This window comes from Passer domesticus, chromosome 7, assembly GCF_036417665.1.
Source record: "Passer domesticus isolate bPasDom1 chromosome 7, bPasDom1.hap1, whole genome shotgun sequence".
Lineage (NCBI taxonomy): Eukaryota > Metazoa > Chordata > Aves > Passeriformes > Passeridae > Passer > Passer domesticus.
The window spans coordinates 14,729,328-14,752,466 of record NC_087480.1 but is presented as its reverse complement, the minus strand read 5'-3'; the positions used below and the strand labels follow the sequence as shown (position 1 = coordinate 14,752,466).

Here is a 23,139-nt window from a genome sequence, read left to right as displayed (position 1 = left end):
TGAAGAAGCTTGCCTTGGGAAAAGGCTATGGGAAAAAAACAAAAAATGATAAATTAGGGAAAATATATTTTTTCTCCTCATGAATATAACAAGAATATCTATTAGAAACAAATTTTCATGTGTCACAGGCCTGCTACATTTCCCCTAGGTAATATAATCCACATTGAAATTGTATTTGGTTTAATCAATTAATTTCAGATTTTTTAAAAATTATTATTACTATTATTTTAAACTCTCTGTGCTCTCTATTTGACATGGGAAAGAAAGCTGATGAATTCAGTACATAAGAGCAGTCACATGAGGACAAGTTTACGTGGGCTTGATTTTCACAGGCAGTTCAGAATCAGCAGAGAATTTGAGATCCATGTCGCACTGGAACACAGAGGGAGAGCTGATAGACAACCCCCCAGCTGAGATGTATAAATCACATTGCAAAACCAATATAAAACTGGGCAATAAAACTGTTCTGCTTCCATTTTTGGAGCTAACTTGAATATTTCTGCCTGCACTGCCTTAGATGTTGCTGACGTATCCTTAGAAATGTTGCCAGTGCTGAAGGTGGCTGCCTGCACTGGCGCCTTGAGGAACAAGTTGTGGTTTGGACTCTGAGTCCAAGGGAAAAAGTAAGTACTTCATGCAGGGCTCACTGAGTCAGCAGACTGGTAAGGAAATCTGGTGCCTGACCAAGCAGTAAAGACACATGCCAGTCTCTTCATGGAGCTGTTTGGAGAGGATTGGGTTCATGACGATGGAAGACAGGCACACTGTGACCTCTGCTGCACCCAAGGAAAAAGGTACCTGAGCCAGAACAGGTGAGGTGACTGTGCTGCTGGATAGTGCAAACACCTCCCCCCTACCCAGCTCCCCCAGGAGGTGTTTAACCACTCTGCACTGGATAGGATGTCAAACAGGTGAAAGAATGAAGCTTACAAGACACAGCTTGGAAAGGAGATGGAATGGCACTTTTCCACAAGACACATGCTTTGTCAGCCCTCCATAAGACAATGGGTGCTGCAGCTGTTCCCCAGCACCCCAAATTCTTCAGGAGGAAGCTGTGAGCAGCTGCTCTGTGGGATGTTTGTGGTGCACAGAGCTGTGGGGGGCTGCCCTGGGCAGGCTGGAAAGGACACGGGGTGCAGCTGTGCCTGTGTGCCTCCTGTGGTAGGATCACAGCTGGGAGCGTGTGCAGCACATCTGGGCTTTATGTTCAGTTTGTTCTCTTTGATGCAGTTACTGCTGACCTAGGAGAGCCTTTGCTTGCATCCATTTTTTTGAAGATACAGGCAGAATCCACACTCCTCAGACAGTCTGTTCAGGCACTGAAATGCTTTTAGACTTCCTCCACAGTGCATATGATAGGGCTTACCCTTTTACTTTTACAACCTAATGTAGTAGGTTGCATTAAATGGAGAAAGAAAAGTACTCTTGGTATGTATCTAGCTCATTTTAGCCTAACTATTTGTAGTTCATAAATGAATTTAGAGATGTGGCAGACACGGGAATAAACCAAGCATGGAATGAAAGAGAACTCACTCAAAGTGTATTGTTGCTGTTTTCTGGTGCTTAACTACCTTCCCTGTCACTTGGAAAGGCTTGGTGAAACCCTGTGCTAATTTAAGGAGGACGAAATAGGTTAAATGAATTCATCCTCACTTTGGTGTTGTCACAAAAGAATTTGTGCATTTCTGTTTGTGATTAAGCAACAAATTCAAAGCAGCACTTAAGTGCAGGCTGGTCAGTTTGCAATTCCTAAATCCTGCTTCAGATGAAGAAACTTTTAAATGCATTCCATGCAAGGAATCTTGAATTCAGTTTCTGAATCTGAATTCAAAATAAAAAGTAAAAAGCATGTACTTTATCTTAATTTGGTAGCTTTTGCATTCCATTTTTCTGAAATGTTAATGCTGACAGCAAAATATAAAAGAGATTCTTTGCTCACTAAACTACAAATTTGTCAAGGTGCAGAAGCCTAAACTTCTGATTAGCTTTTAAAGTAGGGGAACATAACAGAGTCCTCCTGTCTCTTGAAAATTTCTTTGTGAATAGGTCTTTTCCAGACCTATTCACAAAGAATCTCTTTGTTCCAGATTAAAGTATATCACAGACAGTTGTTCTGTGCTTTAGCAAACATAACTTGAGCAAGATTTTTGTCTTCACTTAGAGAAAAAGTGACTGCTGTGAAGGACTGGGCTTGTAAAAATTAGTTTTGTGGTAGATAGCACTGTGCTGAGGCTGGAATCAAAACACAGGCAACAGAAATATCCTCACAATTGAAAATAAAAATCAATTTTAGGTGTCAGCCTGCTGGCAGAATCTTGGTATTGTTTCAAGATTTCAGGCTTTGTGTAGTTTCAAAGTTTTCAGCAGTAACTTGGGGACTTGACCATCTCACCAGCCCCTCTGCCCTGCTGTGGGGAAGGTGAGTGGAGATCCCCATGCAGGGCTCAGCATGTGAGGAACCGGCCAAACCCTGGAGCACACTGGCTCATACAGGAGAAAGTGTTAACTGGGTAACGTTACAATAAACAAAATATCCCTTTGAAAATCCGAATGAAAGCACTTCATTGATGGGGAGGTACATACACATTGCTTCTGATATAAAAATAACTGAAACATTTTAATTCTGCAGTTCCTTGTGACCCAAATATATGCTTGGAAGGGCTTTTCCTCTGCTTCCTGGTGTGTTCAAGGTTTGGTCATTTGCTATAGAGTGCTGAAATTACACATGCTACCAATTTTCCAGCTCACAGTTTCACATTCTCACAAGCAGTGTAAATTCAATTTAGTTCATAAGTGACCAAGATAGGGCTATCCTTTAAATTTTGCTCTGTGTGTCAGTGCCATATGCAGATGCCACAAATTGTGTGTGTGTCTGTGTGTGTGTGATGTTTGAAAACATTTTCATTCTTTCTCTGACTCACTAATGAGATTATAATTTTGATTTCAGGGAGGAACCTGAGGTTTGTGTATACGATAAACCATTAAGGTTTAAAAATCAAATTTAAATCCTCATTTAACTTTCATAGTGCTTCATTGTTTTATTGAGGAGATCTATTTATAGAAATATGGAAGAGTATGAAAAGTATGAATGTGTGCTGTGAGGATCAGTAAACACTCATCTCAGACTAAGTGAACTTACATCTCACAGCTTTTTGCTTCTGCCCTGAGTGTTTGTCTCTTTCAGGGGCTGAGCAGCCTCATGCTTGCAAGCTGCTCTAATGATGTCCTTCAAGAGCCCCCAGGTACCAGCTAAGCCTTCCCCTCTCTCACTGCAGACAATCCTCAGCCTGAGGAACATCCCTGGAGAGGCACTGTTGCTCCAAAAGGAACTGTGGTCTCCTAGGGCAGGGGGATGTGCTGAGGGCAGGTTGTGCATGGAGAAAAAGGGGTCTGGAACAGCTCTCAGAGCCTCCCTGAGGTCACAGTTCCAGAGCACGTGTAGGGTTCTGTTTGCATTTCTGCCCACCAGTGTCTCTGGGGCCAGGGGCTTGCTCAGAGAGTCGTTTCCATGGCTCCTGTGCTGGTGGGATGTGTTTGCTCCTGGCACCCTTTGCTCTGTGCTGGGCTGTAGCTGCTCCTGGGGGATCATGCTTTGGGATCAAACCACAACCCCAGGAATTTCTTTGCAGGCTTCAAGTTAGCACAAACCTCTGCACAGATTTCATGGAAAAAAGGGGCAAAACCACTGCTAGTGAAGAAGACAACACATGGAAGGTCAAAATGTGTTCATTTGGGATTTTGCTCAAACCTTTCCCACTAAGCAGACAGGCTCTGTGCTCATCACTTGGACACAAGGAAGCAGTGCTGAAACCACTGTTACTGGCAAAGCAAAGGTTAGACAGGCACCCTCCAGTTCCTGGAAAAACATACACATTCCTGACTATGAACACTGCCTTAACAGGACAGCAACCACACATATTGTTGAGAAAAATGGTTGCATACTAGTAAAGCCTAAGGGAGGTTAATATCTCTCCAGATTTGGGAGATTTAAAATATACTGTGTTAATGTATTTTAAATTTTTTTGCCTTTTTATATATGACACTGAATGTGTGACAGGGTAAGTTTGACTAAAATTCTTCTCTTGAGAGCATGGGGATCATAGCTGGTTGGCATGTAGGCAGAGGTGCTGTGGTGGTGGTGGTCTGATAACTTTTGATTGCCTCACCAGAGTGCAGAGGTGGCATTAGCATTGCAAGCTGGGCTGCAAGTTCTTGTGGAGCAGAAGGGCTGGCTTCTGCTCATTTTCAGACCTGCCTTCTGGTCGTGGGTGAGACAGAAATATTTGCTTTATAACTTAGAGCAAAACACTAAGGTGCCTGTTTCCCTCTTGTTTGAGTTGTCTACAAAGTTATTTTATCTAAAGACATTTTTTTGATTGAGAGCTTGTTCCATGATTCCCAAGAGGGTCGTTGATCTCCCCAGCACAGTACCAAAAGTTATCAAGGTGAGGAAGAACATATTGGCTGATAACAAGCTGAATTCATAGCAAGGAAAGTACCTTGGGATTTGAGGTGATTTCAAGGTGCTTGGATTGGTTTGATCTTGTCACTAGATGTCAGTGAAAGATTTTGCCTGGGACAGCAGCAGATGGTGACAGTGCATTTGAAGAATTTTGACAGAAATTAGCCTGGCCATCCCACCAGATCTGTTCCCATGAGCAAGGGGGAGGCTGCTGTTTGTGTCTGAGGTTCTGAGCACCATCACTGCTGGATTGCCTGGGGCAGCCCAGCCCTGGCAGCAGCTCTGGTGTGAGCAGGATCCTCATCACCCTCCTTCAAATGCACAGTCAGAAACACTGTGCAAACCAACAGAAGTAATTTAGCAAAATAGAAGGGCAGGTGGGAAAATAATTTATTTCTTCTGTCTTATACTGTTGTTTGCTGGTTTTCCATCTGGCTTAGGTTGCTCAGTGTCTCCCAAGGTTTGAGTAAAGGTCAGCAGCTCATCCAGGCACAGTCACTAATGGCTTTTATCTGTTTGCAGTTGTGCTTGCTGCGGGCAGGGAGATCCTTCAAAGTTCATCCCCCTTTTATCTTTGGCTTTCAACCAATACAAGGCTGGCACAATTGTTTTATTGGAATGGTCAGGTAAAACTACACCTAATCCTGCCCTGAAGAGGCGTTGTTGCAATATTAGTACATGAAAGGCACTGCAGTTAGTCTGCTGAAATATGGGGACAATATGGAATTTTAGTGATTTCGAACACTTCAGAAGCAAACATTCTTCAATTTTCCTCTGAAGAGCATTGGTTTCTGAACCCAGTGCCTTTTCTTGCACACTGCAAGTCAGGAGGCTGTTGGCTAGTGGGGTTTGCTTGTCTGAATGAGAGAAATGTTCAGGAACTTTGTGAGGCAGTTAAAAAATGAAACAGATTTGTTTTAGTTTAAATATGAGGTTTATTTTCACTTATGTTTAGTTAAATATGGGGTTAAATACATAGATTTGAATATGTAGTGTTCAGCAGTGTTCTTGTTTTTACAGTGGTGTATTTGTGGCAGCCACAGACTTGTTTGGCACACAGCTTTCTCTTTGCTTTCTCCTTTCAATTGTCTGTAGATGTCAGGAGAGTGGCAGTGAGGTCCAAAGCCACCTGCAGCAGCAGAGCTCTTCCCATGGACACAGCAGACTTTGAATTCAGTGCTGACACCAGGAGAGGTGGTCCCTGGCCTTCCCAAGCTCATGTAGCTGCAGCAAAATGTGACCACTTTTGTATTCAGCCCTGAGAATTCCACACACGGAAAGACAGAGTAAACCCATATGCCTGTGTTTTCTTTAGTTAGGTAGTTGTCCTTGGAGAAAATGTGTTCTCATAGAAGAGTGGAAATTACTCCCTTTTTTATTGGAAATAACCATCAAAGACACAGTTATTCAGTAATCTCTGTAATGTCTGTCAGGCTCCTGGGCTTTCACTGAAGAAAACAAGGTATTAAACACAAAAAATGTATTGTTTTGCATTTAAGTCAAAGTATCTGTGAATATAAATTTGGACATTTTAGCCAACTTTTTCCTCTAGTAAATATTTTATAAATCTGTATTTGTAGTCATTTGGGTTTTGTTTTATTAATTTAAAACCTGTGAAGAGCATCTGTTACTCTGTGCCCACAGTATCATCTCATCCCCATTTGGTGAACATTTCTGCTGGCTTAAGGACATCTTTAAAGCTGACAGGCAGCAATTAGGACAACCCTTGTAATTGGATTTGTAATCCAGAGGATCCCTCTCTCTGTGGCTTCCTGCTGCTCTGTCAAACAGAAGCTAAAAGAGGAAAAAAAATCACATTCACCTTCTCTGCTGTGGTGTAAAGGGATGTCCTGCTCAAGCTGCTGCCTGGCAGAAGGGTGCCCAGGGCAGGGACTTGGTTTTTGGCTTACTGGTTGGTAGTGGTTGGTTGTCTCTTCTTGCTGGGGCAAATCCAGATGTGCCAGGCACTGCTCAGACTTCAAACAGGACCAAGTTTGCTCTGAAGAGCACTGTGATATGCAGCACTTTAACCTTGCAAATTTTTGGAGCAGCACTGCCTCTTTTGGGGAATTTGCTGCCACCTTAGTTAGAAAGGGTTATTTGACACAACTGGAAAATGCCTCTGAGGCTGAAGACTTCAGCTCACCACATCAGCCTGTTGTCTGTTGATGAAGAATGTGTCAGGGAGAAACTCAGGAAATGCTCTGCACTGGGGCTCAGAGAGCAGCACTGACAAAGGGCTGTGGACAGCAGTCAGCTTCAGAGCCTCTTGCCTGATTTGACACTCATCCTCCTTGCACTGCCGTGGTGAGTTTGGTATTGTGTGACCACCTCAGTTCTTTGATTATGGACAATTAAATCTGCATTGTTAGTGCTGTGGATTGCTTGAGTCAAGTGAGGCTGGATGCCTTCTCTGTACTTGTTCAAACAGCAGAACTCAGGCAGGCATCCGTGTTCATACACGTCCAGAAGCCTTGGAAATGCTCAGGGGTGATCAAGGCACCTCTGCTGAAATGAGGGCCAGGCTGTGAGCTGTCTGCAAGCAGGTATTAGTGCATTTGGGATGCTGGCAGCAGTGATTTTGCAGTAATCCCCCACGAAGGAAGCCCCTCTGAGGTGTCTGAGACCTTTCGCACTTCTCACTGTGAGTCAGTCCCTGTTGCCCAAGGTGTGTAGAGAATTAGTTCCCTTTCAGACTCAATTGTGCAGTGGATTGGTGATAAATCATATATTAAAGAACGAGTTCCAAAGGAGAGGTGTGAGGTGAAGGAAGGCATTAGAGATGAGGGAAGTGCTGCCCCCTGAACAGTGCTGAATCCAGCACACAGCTGAGTCAAAGCATGTGGCCTGCTCATCTGAGGGCATCTTTCTTCCTACTGCTCTTAATCAGACTGGATTTTCCCAATCTGAAGAAAGTGCAAAGATTTGGTGCTCTCTTTCTTCTGTGCATTCTCAGTTTGAAATCTCACTTTCTTATGTGAGAGGTGAGAGACACTTTTCCATTTTTCCACTTTTCCAGCAGCTGCCCCCTCATTCCCTGTCATTAATGCTGAGCTATCTCATGCTCATTCAGAATTTAAAGCTGCCATCAGTGCTCTTGATTTGTTTATCCATCATATCCCAGAACTATGTTATTCTTCCCAAATGTACTTTATGTGCATCACATAAATGTCAGTTTATGTGCGAAGACATCCCAAAACCTCATCTCATTTGGCTAAAGCAATAACACCATCTTAAAGGATGACTACTTCATGAATGAACTTTCATTCATTTTGGAGTTTCATTTCAAAGGGTAGGTGTTTTTTAGAGGGTGCTAAAGCATAAAATTATACAGTGTAATGCCATTGACCTAATTCCGATTTCTTCTTTGTGTAGAGAGTGCTCAGTCTAACTTCCACCATTTCCCAAATGTCTGTGGTTTGATGGAGCCAAAGCATTAGGATGATGTCTTTAATGATGGGTTTATAAGATGAAGGTTATTGCAGTAGCAGGGAATTGGCACAAGCAAGATAACAAGTAACATACCAGAAAGGAAGCAGCTGCCTTGCCAAAGGTGAACTGATGAGCATTGCCATGTAGAGGGAAGGAAGAGCAAATCCTGGAACTAGTACTTGAGCTAAGAAAACACATGCTACAGTCACAGAAGGCATTTATAATCCTTAATTTTCAGAAGAAATTCCATCCCTTGATTACTGCCAAATGGTAATTTTCTGGTAATGACAAATTGCAGATGAATTCTCCAGAATCCTGAAAAACACTTAGCTGGAGTGTTAAAAATGCCCTGGTTAATCTCTTTAGCATGTAATTCTTCCTGCTAAGAAATTCAGAGTCCCACAGGATTAGCTTTATGAACGTGTGATGTTCACAGCAACTCCAGAAAAGCAATTCAGGCACAACAGTGGCCTCAGTGTTGGTTATTTCTTGGGTGGAGGAGCTCAAGGAGGGCATGGCCAGCCACAGACACACAGACCACTGGTGCTCCATGGCAGCCAGGTGCCCGGAGGGGAGCACAGAATTCTTTTTTTGCTCTCTAGCTGCTCGGATGTGCAGGGTTTCTTTTGTTTCTTTAAAAGGGCAAAAAAGAACTTAAAGATAAATAAAGATAATCAAAGGCATAGAACGAGTTTGGCATGAGGAGAGAGAGTGAATAGAATAGCATTCTTCAGTTCCAAAACAGATGTCAGACAGGAGAGATGATAACAGGTCTATAAAATCATTAAGAAGATGGAAAAGATGACCAGATAGTGATTATTCACTGCTTCTCACAGTAGACGTATTGAGGGAGGTTAAAGGAAATTATCAGGCAGCAAATTTAAATGAGCAAGAAACACTTGGTTCAGATGAAAAACAGAGAGTTTGAGGAGCTGAATGCCATTGAGTATTGTGGAGTTAGAAATGAGATGAAGGATTCATAAGATGTATCACGAAGATAAATCTCTCAAAGGTTATTTTAAAAATGAGATCTGGATGCAAATTCTTGATTGGGAATTTTCTGAAGTATAGTGCTTACAGCTGCCCCATTTTGTACCATGGTCCTGAACTTCTGGTATTTGCCAAAGACACAAGACAGGACTAGATGAACCCATGATGCTTTAACTAGATCTGGCCCATCACCTGTTTTCCCATGCACACAGGTTGTGGCATTCCAAAATACGTTGTTTCTTCTGGACGGTTTTGGGTCTGTCCTGATTTTGGACTGAGCTTCACAGATCAAGGGATGAATTTTGGATCTCAGTACATGTGAAAAATATTTGAGTGATATCTTGCAGAGACCACTTTCTGTTTGCACTGAGATTGTCTGCAACGGCCCTGAGATCCAGAACTTTGTTTTCATGTGTCTGTGATGCCATGGCAAAAGTGACTATTTTTCTGTCAGGGTTATTTTAATTACTGTAAGAATCTTGTTTTTGAGTCTTCATTGCTGTAGTGCTTTCATATTTTAAAAATTTTTCTCTTTAAAATTTGCTCCTTTCTACCCTATGACAGCAATTTCAAACTACCCCCCTCAAACTGGTGGGTATGGAGTGGTCAGTGGAACACAGCAGAGTGGTGACCGCCTTTTCTACACCCAGAAATTCCAGTTAATGAAATTCCAATTAATGCTAGAAAAGTAGGAATCAGGCTGCATTCACTGAGTGAGCTGTGGCGCACAGCAAAGCTGCTGCTGTTCCTGGAAGAGGGCATCCTACTCTGGAGCTGTGCTCCCAGGAATGTTGCTGGTTGTTTTCCCTTTCACCTGGAAGCAGTAACTTCTCTTCCAAGCAGCTTTAGGCAGTGGGCTGAATGCGTGCAGGACCTGCATTGTCTCTGCTGCCTCTTTGGAGCCCTGTCTCCAAAGGTAACAGTCTCCTTTTTGGTTTCATTTTCCTAGGGATATCTATGCCTATTCCGGTCATTGGTTTGCAGGATGACTCTCGGGTGTTTGTAAACGGGACCTGTGTCCTTAACGACGAGAACTTCGTCCTCATTGGATCCTTCATGGCTTTCTTCATCCCTCTCATCATCATGGTGATCACGTATTGCCTGACTGTCCAGGTGCTGCAGAGACAGGCCACAGTGTTCATGTGTGGAGAGGTGCCCAAGCAGAGGAGGAGCAGCGTGAACTGCCTCAAGAAGGAAAACAACACAGAGAACATTTCAATGCTTCACAATCACGAGGGGGCCTCCCACTTGAACTCCCCTGTAAATAAGGAGGCGGTGCTTTTCCGGAAAGGAACGATGCAGTCCATCAACAACGAGCGAAGAGCCTCCAAGGTCCTGGGCATTGTCTTCTTTTTGTTCCTCATCATGTGGTGCCCGTTTTTCATCACTAATGTCATGTCTGTCCTTTGCAAGGAAGCCTGTGATAAAGACCTGTTGAGTGAACTCCTGGATGTGTTTGTTTGGGTGGGGTATGTATGCTCTGGGGTCAATCCCCTGGTGTACACCCTCTTCAACAAAACCTACCGCAGGGCTTTCTCCAATTACATCCGCTGCCAATACAGGCCTGGGAAAAAATCAGCACTGCGGCAGAACCAATGTCTGAATGTGGCTTCAACAGCTTTGTATGGGAAAGACCTGACTTTAACCAGTTATCGAAATGGCAATGAGTTCAATAGCATGGAACTAGATGAAGCTGAGGAGGGCCTTGAGATGCAACCAGGGACTTCAGAGCTCTCCATAAACAGCTGTAATGTTGTAAGTGAACGAGTGAGCTGTGTGTAAAAGTGACTCTCACAGACCTTTGCTACGGTGTATCTGTAGCCAAAATATATTGTGTAAAAATGTAAGTGTCGGTCAAAGGACTGTGTAAATATTGCATTCTGAACAAAACTTTCGGTTTTTTTTAAAGAGAAAAAAGAGTTGTCTTTCCAGTCCAGTACTTAAAATAATATATATTAATATACTGCAGTGAAGTTTAAGGTTCTATATTTACTGTTAATACTAGATCAGAACTATTAGTTACTTTGCATATGTCATGGACAAAATGTTTGAATTCTTCTTCCAGTGCATGAACAAAAATGCTGAATATTTATCTCAGGTGGAATTTGCTGGAGTCCAGAATGGCACGTTAATAGTTATATATCAAATACATGCTATTAGACTTGGTCAGTATAACTTTCTTTTTCAAGTTGACAGTAAATATATACTTTAAATCCTCACCCCTATTTGTGCCGTGTAAAGACTTTACAGAAACCTGGCAGAGAGACATCACAGCAGCGTAGTGGCCATGCAGGCACCTGGCCAGACATGTCCTGTTATGTGTAGGGGCTTCTGCCATAATGGGTCAATCTTGCACTTCAAGGGACCTTTGTTAGATTCTGGCTCCCTCTTCAATCCTGCTGTTTTCTTTCCGTCCCTCAGGAGGCTCTGGCTCCCCTAAGAAAGGCAGGGAATGTGGTTTTTTGCAGTCCTGGCTGGGATCACTCTCAGGCTTGGAGAAGAAGTGTGAGAGGCAGAACGATTCCCAGCTATTTAGTTCAAACATTCACTAAATGGAAGGCCCAGGATCCATTAAAATCCCTCCTCTGGTCTTGCAGATAACCATCAGCTCTGGGGTGGAGCAGGCTGTGTGGCCAGCACTGCCTTCACAGATTTCTGGAGGACCAGGGGCTTTGGCCTGTCTGAGGAAGAGCACTCTGGCTTTGGAAGAGCCCAAATCTCTGCTCTTCTCACTCCTCACATCTAGATATTCTTTAGCTGGTTTGGCATTTGCTTTTATTTTCCAGCCCAGTGCTGGTGACAGAACAGTGCTTTGGGCACAGAGCAGAAGGTTCTCTGTGTGTGGTGCTGGCCAGGTCAGGCTGTGAGCAGCAGGATGTGCCTGCCTGGGGAATGCTGGAGAGAGGAGTAAGAGAGGTCCCTGCTCCTGTCTCAGGAGGAGGTGGGCAGAGCTGAACAGAGCATGTGATTGGAATCATTTGCTGGTGACATGGTTCTAAAGCAAATGGTGACCAGGGACAGCAGGGAAGCAGACCTGGAGCTAGTCTGCATGGAGTATGGATCTGGAGAAACTTTAAAATTTGATTTATTCCATTTTACTCCCAAAGTAAATTAGAGTCTATCATATTAACACCACTTACATCTTTAATGAAAGCATCCACATTGGGAATGAATTTATTTTAGGTAATCTGCTTTTAATATACACCATGTATAATTTGAATTAATTTTCCTCTGCATTCCTCTGTACACAAACCCTCCAAGGCACTGTGTCTTTCTGGCACTGTGCCTCTGGGGTGATGCCTCTCATGCAGATTTCCTTATGTGGAGTATTGTCTAATGCCAGATATCACCCATAAGGTTTTTATATCTTCATTAACTACTACACAGATGCTGCAGTGCCCATCTAACACAGATGCATTTAGCATCACTGACAGCCTCTGGCTAAGATAATTGTCAGAACACAGAAGCTTACACTAGGCATGGATAAATCACATTTTATTTACATGAATTGCTTGTACTCTCAGCTTGCTGTGTTCATTCCATTAAAACTAACTTGTAGAAGAACTGGAAAATTCTGCCAGTGCTTGAGGTGCTGTTGCATGGCTGTGTGCAGCTACAACCTTGCTGAGGCCACTACTAAAACACAACATTTGGGTTGTATCTGCTGTTGGGTTGATCCCAGAATGATGCAATGAAGTCGATCATCTTTTCTCCCTCATCCCCTCCTGGGATAAATCCATAGCACTCCCCTGCAGGCAGATGAGGTATCCCAGTGCAGAATGCAGCTCACTGCTTGCAGAAGGCAGCAGAGCTGCTCCATGTGCCAGCCTGCAGATACCACCATGGGCTTGAAGGCTTGGGAATCCACTTGCCTCTCCAAAAAGGTCAAGTAATCAGCAGGAAAACCACTGGCCAGAGACACAGTTGCACCTTCAGCAACTGCCCTTTATCCTGACAGATTTTATTATCTCAAAAAGTACAGAAAAATAAAAAAATCACAGTGCATTTTAATTTCCCCCCTTTGGGTGAATTTATAGCACATCTCTTCCAAACATGTATATGTGTGTATGTATATATATATATACACACACGTGTGAGTTTGTACTTATATATATATACACATATATACATATCTATCTTTCAGAACCAACCACAGATTTGAAAGCATTTAGCAATAAGTTGAATTACAGTAGCTTCTAGCACATGTGTGAGTCGTGTGAATAGCTCATTTTCCAGCTGGAGCTCAGTGTAAGTGTTCACACAGGCATTGTCTTCGCATGGGAGCTTTCATGTGTCACCCTTGCCACTTCTGTTCTATGGGCAAAAAGAGAACCTGCTATATTTGGATGTAAATAATGAGAATTGAACAGAAAATTTTCAGAATTTTTATAAGTGTTTTTAAAAAAAAATTCAGCGCCAGAACTGTAAATATGCCAACCTCAGCTGGACCCGTTCTGATGTCCATCTCTCATCTGGATGAAGAGCCAAGGGGACTGACTGCCTTACAGCGCCTGTGTTCCTCCCAGCCAGCAGGGGAGAGCATTTCTCTGAATGGTTAAATACTGTCACGTACCCAACTTTCTTTGGGTCATTCACATCAGGGTTTTGTGATGCTGCTATTAATTTATTAAAGAAAGTTTGTTGGTTTAACCATTCTTCTTTTTTTTTTCACGATCTGTCAGAAAATAAATAAGTGAACATGCCCTCTCTTTCTTTCATCTGTCCCCAGTTAAAATATGTTCTGACATAAAACCAAACCAATAACAAAAAAATGAGGATATGGACCTATACTTGAAGTATGGCCCACCGGTACTTAATCACAGGAATTAGTGTCAGCAGATGTCCCAACATTCCCAACCCCAAAACTTGTTAAATGTGAAAGCAGTGATAGATTATTCTCCCTCTTCAAATTGCTCCCCTTCAGGAACAACTGTTCAAATTTACAATTTTTAAAACTATGTGAATTTGAAGAACTGATTTAGTTCTGTGAAACTTAACCAAAGTCAGGTTGTTCCCACAGCTCCTTTGCTTCTCCTGAGATGTAACCATTAACTGTGGTGGTGCCTCCAGAAGCCCTGCCTGGGGCTGTCTTGTGGAAACACCTACTGGAAACTTTGTGTGAGTCCTCAAATCCCAGCTCAGGTACGGTTTTGTCTTACAAATAGTGTCTGTGGTAGTGTTTTGCTTTGATTTGGACTGAAGAAGTGAAGATAGTTCCTTGGAAATGGTTGGAGGCTGAAATGTGCTGGCTGCTTTGTTTCCCAAACCAGATGGAGCCGTGCAGGCAGGCTGCCCATGGGACAGCACACACAGGCAGAGGCTCTGCCCCAGCAAACAGACCACCCCCTTGGACTGGAACTGGGCAATCTGCTCTGGGGGCAGCCCAGCTCAGAGCTGGCATCTTCCTGAGCTGTAGGGGCTTGCAGTCTTCCCTGCCCAGGGTCAGAAGCAAGGCTGGCCATGGTGCTCAGGCACAAATCCCTGTGACTGAGCAGCCTTGTTTCTAGATCTGAGCCGCTCATCTGCATCTGTAACATGCTGCCCCACACAGCCAGGTCTGGGGGGATCCATGGGATCAGCTGTGGTGGGTTTGGGGACCCGTGTGTGCCTCACAGAGTGTGCTTTGAGGAGAAGGTGAGCTCCTCCTGTCCTGTGCTTGAGGAAGATAAGAGCAACTACCCAAAGGCTGTGGCATTTGGGAGGTGACAAGGTTCAGAGCCAATGCTGAGGAGTCCTAAGGCATCCCACCTCAGCACAGCTCTTTATTGTCTGAAGAGCTGTGAGTCTTCAATAGTTTTCATCTGAGTGATAATTTACAGATGTAAATGTGAGGCAATGTGTGAGTAAGCACTGTGAACAGTGTTGTTCTTGCTGTTTTCTCTGCAGAAACACTCATGTCAATCCTTAGAGCCTTTCTTCTGGACAGCCCTGTGAAGAGTTTCATCAGTGGAGGGTGCCTGGTGCTCTTCCCAGTCGCCATCCAAGATGTTGGAGCCACGAGGGCCCTGGAGAGACGCAAATTCCAAAGAAGAAACATGTTTTTTGAGGAAGAAAAGCAAACCACAATCAGCCCTTCAGAAACACCATTTCCCTTTGAGCTACTGAAGGGTGTGTGATGCTGTGGCAGACAAATTGTGTATTCCAAAAGCAGAGCCCGTCATGTGACAAAGGAGCAGATGTCTCTTGGATGGCTTTCCTCCCTGTGTCACAGTATCATTAGGATAGCTATGTGCCAGCAACTGCACTTGGCTTTGTCTCCATTTCAGGGGCGGAAAAGGCATCAGAGGCTTTTTCCTAGGAAAAGACACACAAAAGAGCACCAAGCTTTGTGCAGGTGAAGCAGAAGGACAGAGCTAGACAGATGTGTGCACACATCCCAGAGAGCCACAGATGTCATCACACTTTATTCTTCCCTCAGAAAAAAAATGGGAGTATCTGAAAAGCTGGGGAGGAAACCTGTAATGGGGAGATCAAATATACCTGCTGGTGTGATTGTCAGGTAGGGGCTGTTCCAGTGATAATGTAGTTTGTGGGGGTCCATGTATCCAAAAAAATGCCTTTTTTTTTTTCATTTTTAACTATGAAGTTGTTATTATCTGTTTTGTCTCTCCCCCGTTTTTCTGGAAGTCTCAGGTCTTTTGCTTGTTTGCTTTCACACACACTGAAACCTGTGCTCTGAAGCTGTCAGAAAACATCCATGGGATGTGCCATTCCCTCTCAGCTGTGCAGGGATGCTGCAACCCCACAACAACATGGAGATGGAGAGGCTTCAGGTGAGGGATTTTAGATCTATACACCACAGACGAGGCAACGAGGCACACTTGCTGATTAAAAAAAACACACCAGAATGTCTTTAATGAAGTCAAGTACATGAGCTACACACTAAAAAAATTTGCTTAAGACTGTCCTAAATGCCAAGTTTTGCTGACAGCAGGAGGGTGTGTGGGTACATGTGGAGGGAGTGTGGCAGCAGCAGGGTTTCTGCTCCGGGCAGATCTCCCACATGGTCCCTCCAGGAGGATTCTTGTCTCAGGACCAGCACGGCGTGTCCCAGCACGCTGTCCCCCGGGATTCACTCCACCCTTCCCAACCACACAAAAGGTTACACGAGCCCATCCTCCTGGGCCACAGCTCCCAGGGTCTGTGCAGGCTCCTGGTAAGTGGGTAAGTGTCTGCTGGTGACAAAGGCCAAATAACGTGGCTCTGGGGTGGTGACAAGAGAATTATACAGATTGCTCACAGCAGGCAATGGGTGACAAATTATTGTGGAACACTGAGACTCTGGAGCAATCCTTCTTCTGTATTACATCTCATTAATGTTGTCTTATGTTCTGCTTCCCCAAAAACCAAAGATCTCCTAGCAGATAAATGCAATTTCCCCAGCAGTTTCCTGGTACAATGGTAGCTGCTTTGTGGCTCTAGTTGGTACCAACACTTAGGCGACTTGAAAAATGAATCACGCAGCACCACACAGGGGCATGTTAAATCTACTGTTCTGAATTTTCCTGTGCTTGAATTGTATAAATTGGATAAATTAATGTTTAATTAAAATACATCCAAATTATCCAGTGTATATTTTTAATAGGATCTAATTGTGGCATTTTGAGTGATTTAAATTGCGGATACACAAAAAAATATCTGAAAACTAGTGCCTGTAAGACCACTGCCTGGTTTTATTTGTTAAAATTTAGAGCAGCTTTACATCTGTGTGTGCTGCTGATGTTGGTGTCTCCTCCTGCAGAAGGACAGGTGGAAGTCAGTGATGGATGCTCATCAAAGGCTCTGAAGATTTTAATCAGGGTCCTTTTCCCTGACTGACAGCTAGAACAGCTCTTCTGTGACATTTGGGGAGGAGGATTTCAGTGCCTCTCCTCTGGAGCCTTCCCAAACATCATGACCCTGCCCAAAGCAACAGGTAAGAGCAATTTCCCAGCAGAGATCTCAGGGGTGTTGGGGGTTCCTGTCCTGCAGGCACCAGTGGTTCATGTCCCTCAATATCTCCACAGGTCACAGTGACTCACCTGTGAAGCCATGGCAAGGTCTGGCCCCCTCAGCTAAGTGCTCTCCACCTTTTCCTTTTGCAGCACAGCTGATGCCTTGTGAAGGCTGACCTAGAACAGAGGCTAGATGGAGTTAAAGAATAAAGTAGGTATTTATTAAAAGGCCTCAATGGATGTACCTGGGGCAGCACAAGAGCCCAACCAGGGCTACACCCAAGATGAGCCAAAATGGTCACAAAATCCCTGACTGGACACAGGGTCTCTCACTTTGATCAGTTCTGCTCCATTTGCAAATTGGAGTTAATTGTCCAATTACAACTTTAGGCCATGAATTCCCATCCTTCTTGTCTTTCTCTCTTCATTCCACGTTGTTTATGCTCTTGGGCCTGGGATTTGGATCATTTGTCCTTGGTCCCCAGCTAGAGAAGGAATTGTTTTGTCTCCCTATCCTGTGCAGAGAGCTCACCATCCCCTAATATGAAGCCTAGACTGACACACTAAAGCAGCACAGAATCTGAAAAATATAAAAGCTAAAACCTGAGGCATCACAACCACAAGGCTGGAGCACAGGTGAGACAACCCTCAAGTGAGCATTTGCTCTCTCTTGTCCCTTCTCCAGGTGTTCTGAGGACAAAGCTGCCCAGATCCTGCCCCAGGCCGTCCCATGCTGGCCTTTAGGAAGTGCAGGGACAAGTTCTGACTATGCAGCAGGACTTTACCCCTTGAGGGTAAATGACTGTGATTTCCTGTTGGTCTGTAGGCAGTTGTCATGTTTGTTTGGAGATTAGTAGGGGCTGTGTGCTGGGCCTGAGCCGCAGCCCTGGTGGTAGGCACGGTGTGGGGACACAAGGCCAGGCAGGGCCTCTTATGAGAAAACAGCAGAAACCTTGGCTTTTTCCTCCTAGCAGCCGAAGATGGGTGGAAAAAGCTCTCCATCAGGATATCAGGGAGTGCTTGTTCTGACTAAGGAGAGAGAGGAGCTACTTAGGCTAGAGGAAGGCATTGATATACAGAAAGGGTGGGAATAAAGTAGGAATTAGAAGCAGGCTTCCAATAAGTGGGCTATTCCAGCCTGGGACTGCATTTCCTGGTGAGGCGGCAGTAACAGGAACTGAAATGCTTATTGAGGGCTCAGCTCTTGGATTTATCCCACAGGCACAGCAGGAGGGCCCAGGTCACCCCATTTGTCCTCATGCTCTGGTTTGGCAGAGCTCGGGCACCAAGCCAGCCATCTGCACAGCAGCACCGCCCCAGAGACACCTCCCAACGTGTGGGAGGAACAAACATCCCAAAGAGAGAACACTATTTTTGGGCCATGGTCCTTCCAAGTCCTAGCAAAGCTATGAAAAATGCTACAATTTTGGAGGAAGGCAGGAGAGGCCATGCCAAATCGGTGCAACTCCCACACGCAGGACAGCATGAAGTCAAGGCATGGCAAAGGCTGAATGTTCCCAGCCCTGGGCCAGCCCCAAGTTCTATGAAGCAATATTTTACTTGCATTCTCAGAAGCATCCAGAATCAACCAGTTTGGCTAGCCCAACCTGGCTGCATGCAGTCACAGAAGTGTGTTTTGTTTTATACAACAGCATTTCCATGGACATTCGGTGGTACTGGAGTCTGCTCAGGAGAGCAACAACATTGAGGTAATGTCCTTTTGGGCTGCCGTCAGCCGGTGTGGTTCAGCAAACACTGCCGAGAAACTTTCAGGGCTGAGCCTGCTTTGTGCCTGCACTGCCTGGCTTTTAAAAAACACTTTTCCTTGTTGCTGTAGCCAGGAACTCCATGGTTTTTCTTCAGTGAAGTAAATTGTGCTGTTGGCCTTTTAAGCTCTGTGTTGTTAAAAGTGAACTTTGCTGAACCTGGCAGGCAACAAGGTTATTGTTTTCTCAGCGTGAGTGTTTCTAAACAAATTGGCATCACAGGCATAAAGTTCTGGGCAGCTACCAGCCAAGATCAATTTGAGAGTCCCAAAGGTTGGGACATATTTCCATTTCAACAGGTAAGAGCTGGAACATCATCAGATAAAAGGCAAGGACTATTCTCTTCTGGGCTTCATGCATCAGGTGGGGAACTCTTGGTGGCACCATGACTCTCCCAGGCTCCCTGGGCAGCCCTGGCTCTGCAGTCAGACCCTGTGGGGGTACAAAGGATGTTTGGGTACCTAGAGACAGGATGGGATCCTGTGTCTGCTGTCTCTATTTCCTTCTCCTGTGTAAATTTTCTGTAACCGTGTCACGTTACACTCGCCTGCATGTTAGACCACTGCCTGGTTGCATTTGTTAATGTTTAGAGCAGCTTCACACCTGTGTGTGCTGCTGCAGTTTGTGTCTCCTGCAGGATATCTGTTGCTCTGCGTGGTTTAACACAGGCATCTGCTTGCTGTCACCTGTGTGCCATGGCCATGCAGGGAGGGTGCTTGGGGTGAGTGACACGGCCAAGAGCAGCCTTGGAGAGAGGCTCTAACCCCTAGGAAGGTCAGGCTCTGCATGTCTGCTTGCTATGCATGCTTTCTCCATCACTGCATGAATTCCAGTGAAGAGTGTTCTGCCACTCTTTGTTTGTTTTTAAATCACAATGATATCTAGATAACATTAAAGGAAGGTGTTCTGTGACTTGCAAAGACACTTCTAATATTAAGTACTTTTTTTTCTTCTCAAATGAAAATAACTCCCGGGAGTCGCTGGTGCTTTGGTGAGGTGGGACCTCCAAGCACTCCAAAGGTGTGACATGCCTTTGTCACCTCCATTCACAGCTTCCCAGGCAAGGAAACAAAACCCATCCTTTGTGGATGATCGCTGATGGCCACGGCTCAAAGCTCCTCACTGCAGCTGCAGGAACCTTTCACACCTTCCATCAAAGGCAAGGCAGTGCGACCTGATTTGGCATCTCAGAGAAGTCAGAGGTGCTGTGCAGGCTGTCCTTGATGTCCCAGAGAAGTGCATGCATCACTGGGGACCACAGCAGCCCTGCCACCGTGCTCATCCATCCTCCCATCCTCCCAGCCTAAGCAAGCACCCACACTCAGCCCTCCCTGGGCTGAGACCCACTTAAACACTGAGATTGTTTCCTGGGCAGACCCATCAAGAAAGGAAATATCAAAGCCACGTTTATTTATTTATTTATTTATTTATTTATTTATTTATTTATTTATTTATTTTGGTAATTTGTCTGATGGTGTGAGACTTGCTGAAGTGGCATTTTATTTCCTGGCTGTAGCAGTCCCGTGTTGTGTCTGGATGCAGATCCACACAGGAGGCAAGCAGCCCAGGATGGCAGGGACATGAATCCTCAATTTGGGGCTAAGCCTTGTGGTGTGTCATTTTTCAGCTGGTTGTTTTATCTCTCTGTGCTCTGGGAAGGGTATCTTGACACAGACAGTTTGCAGAGCCATTTCAGCTGTTCAGACAGCTCAGCCACAATATGTTGCCTCAAATTGTTCTGTCAAGCACATGCATCAGCTGTATTTGCTTGCCTTGAAGCTGTGAAAACCAGAGACCCTCCTGAGAAAATTTAGCTTCTACATAGAAATAAAGAGGTTGACAATGCTCTCAAATGTACAAATGCCACACAAGGCAGTGAGCTGCAAACCTGCCATGGCCTGTGAAGCTCTTTAAATTTCAGATTAAATCATTAGCTGCTGCAGTCCCAAAGCCTTGACATGGAGAAGCTGCAGCCAGAAGGGCTGTGTTGTCCTTCCAAGATGCCTGCAGTGGCTAAAGGGTGGCTGCTGAGATCCATGGGGGCTCAGGGGTGCAGGAGCTGCTGCCAGAAAGGCAGGGACACACAGCAGGGCATGGTCAGACCAGTTTGGGCTGATGGGACCTTCCAGTGGGTGCTCAGTGGCACGAGCATGGGGGAGGGCAGTGGCAGGGGCTGGTTTTGGCTGGCACATGCCATGGGGGACCCAGATCTGGTCAGAGGAGCAGCACTGGGCTGTGGGCACGAGACACAAGGTGAGGTTACCCCTCGGTCACACCAGAGATGAATGATGGAGCAAACCTGTGACACATCTCTGCTTCGCAGGACAGAAAGAACAAGACTCCTCTTCCTTATGGTGACAGGGACATTATCCCTTCTGTTTCATTTTCATGCACTAAGTACCAAATTCTGGCGGCACGATGCTGCACCTGCTTTCCATGTCCTCTGCATCCAAGCACAGATGCTGACACCCAGTGGCCATGGGATTTCTAGCACCTGTACAAGATGGAAAATTTCGGCAGAGATGCCTCAGCAGGTGAGATACAACACCCAGCTTTTCATTTCCTCGAGTGCAGGAGGAGTGAAGAGTTCCTGAGAGATCACAGAATGGGCAAGTCTGGGAGGGAACACTGGAGCTCATCTTGTTCAAACCCCTCTCAAGCAGGTTCCCCAGGTGCTCTTTGGTCAGGATGGTGTCCAGACAGCTTTTGAATATCTCCAGAGGAGACCACAACCTCTCTGGACAGCCTGTTCCAGTGCTCTGTCTCCCTTGCAGTAAAAAAGTTCCTCCTCATGTTCAGGTGGAAATTCCTGTGTTCCTTTTCAGCCTTGCTTTGTGTCAAGTTACAGTGGTTGAAACACTTGTACTGAGAGGCCACTCAGAAAAATTTTAAAATATGAGGATGGATATGAGGAAATGGAATGTAAGCTCATTTTCAAATTATTCTCTTGCTGGCAGCTTGAAAATATACCTCAGTGAGAGAAGAATGGTGAGTTTTGAATTCAAAGACCTTGGTGTTCCTCTTTCCTGTTTTGCTACTTCCCAAAAGCAGCTGAATATGACAGACTGAAAGGATTTTGCATTTCCCTGCAGCATGCAAAGGATTGTACTTTTGTATGTGTGACAAGTATTGACATTCTCTAGGGAGAAAAAAGCTTGTGTAGGAAAAGTTGGGTTTATTCTTCAACAAATGGCTCTCAGACTTTATCAGTCAAAGACAGAAAGAAGACTCTAAACTCATGGGTATGCAAAGACAAAGACATGTCTCACCAAACATGTGGAGCTTAGTTGGTAAAAATACGTGGAACCCAGACATGAGCTGGGAACAATAAGAGCAGAGCATGCTAAAGAAGGGATTTTAAAAGTGCTTTACTAAAAATACTAATTATGAACTACAGCAAATGAATTAAAACACTCTCATGAGACAACTGTGTGAAAGAAATACTTTGGTGTAATTCCATAAACACAGAATAAAAAACCACTGCTGAAATTCCAGCGAGGTTCAGGATGTTAGGAAGGCAAGTGCCATCTATTAGGGCTGGATTTTGCAAATGCTGCAGACGTGACATTGTGAGAAAGCAGGAGGGAGGTGTTTTGCTGCTGCTGCTGCAGTGAGGACCCTCTGCAGGGATGAGTTTGGGGAGCAGGGAGCCCTGCACTGGGGCCAAACCCAGCCTTCCTCACCTAAATGCTCCTGTGAATCTGCAGCATACAGATACCATAAGTAGATGTACTTAATTTATCACTCTGTTACTAGGCAGGTTTCTAGGCAGGCTTCAGCCTAACTTTTATATTTTGTGGTTACTGAAATAGCTCTGATCTTTTTTGGGGTGAGTTCTAGCTGTGGAGGTACAACAGCCTTTCATTTGCTCTCTCTTACTTGCACCCATGCACTTCAATTCTTCTCTTCTTACCTTTTTTTTTGGGGTAAAATTAGACTAGAGGCTTTAGCCCAGTTTAAACCCATCCAGGTTGGGGCTGCTGCAGTATTTGCCCCAATCCAAATGCCTTGCCCAGCATTCCCACCTGGTAAAGTAGGTGAGATTGCACCAGATGTACCCAGGACAGCAGGCTGGGCTTGGCTGCCTGCCCTACTTTTTCCCTTGGGGACATTCACAATGCACTCGCTTGTTTTTAGTAGACATTTTAACTGTTTAAGAGTCTGGCAGAACATCAGAGGCCTGATGGCAGTTCTGAAAATCCACACCCAGTGCATGCTCACAGGTATTTTTGAAAGTAAAGCCATCCTGTGGTGGCTGCCGAGGAGACAGTAGAGACCCAGGTTGTGTCTCAGCAGAATTACAGCAACCATGAAACTTCATTTCTGCTTCAGTCTCTGCATTGACCTTTTTTTTTTTTTCCCTGCTTCTTTCCTCCTTAGGTTGCTCCCCAAATTACACTGGGCTGTTGCCCATTTAGCAGTGGAAGCAGCTGATAGTGAATGAATAATTTTGCAGTTGGATGTGTAAGACAGCACTCGCTGTGTTGTTTTGTTTCTGATTGGATTAGTATGGCACTTTACATAGCTGATAGACACCAACTTGATTTTCTGTCTG

At 44.7% G+C, this 23,139-nt stretch overlaps 2 protein-coding genes and 1 long non-coding RNA gene across 6 annotated transcripts in view; 2 read left to right on the top strand and 1 right to left on the bottom strand.

Moving 5' to 3' along the window:
- HTR2C (5-hydroxytryptamine receptor 2C) overlaps positions 1 to 13,534 on the top strand; it is a 215,878-nt gene extending 202,344 nt beyond the window's left edge. For all 4 annotated transcript variants that reach the window (XM_064426978.1, XM_064426977.1, XM_064426975.1 and 1 more), the window contains one exon: positions 9,834 to 13,534. In XM_064426978.1, coding sequence (XP_064283048.1) covers positions 9,834 to 10,666 — 833 coding nt within the window. In that variant the 3' untranslated portion in view covers positions 10,667 to 13,534. The remainder of the gene's footprint in view (positions 1 to 9,833) is intronic.
- Positions 13,535 to 14,321: 787 nt separating this feature from the next.
- On the top strand, positions 14,322 to 20,924 carry LOC135304518 (uncharacterized). Its single transcript, XR_010365897.1, has 3 exons — positions 14,322 to 15,657; positions 16,626 to 16,799; positions 16,891 to 20,924. It is a non-coding gene; the product is annotated as an uncharacterized LOC135304518 (long non-coding RNA).
- IL13RA2 (interleukin 13 receptor subunit alpha 2) overlaps positions 15,706 to 23,139 on the bottom strand; it is a 30,498-nt gene continuing 23,064 nt past the window's right edge. Inside the window, exon 12 of the transcript XR_010365896.1 lies at positions 15,706 to 16,995. The gene's annotated coding sequence lies outside the window, so the exon portion shown is untranslated. The remainder of the gene's footprint in view (positions 16,996 to 23,139) is intronic.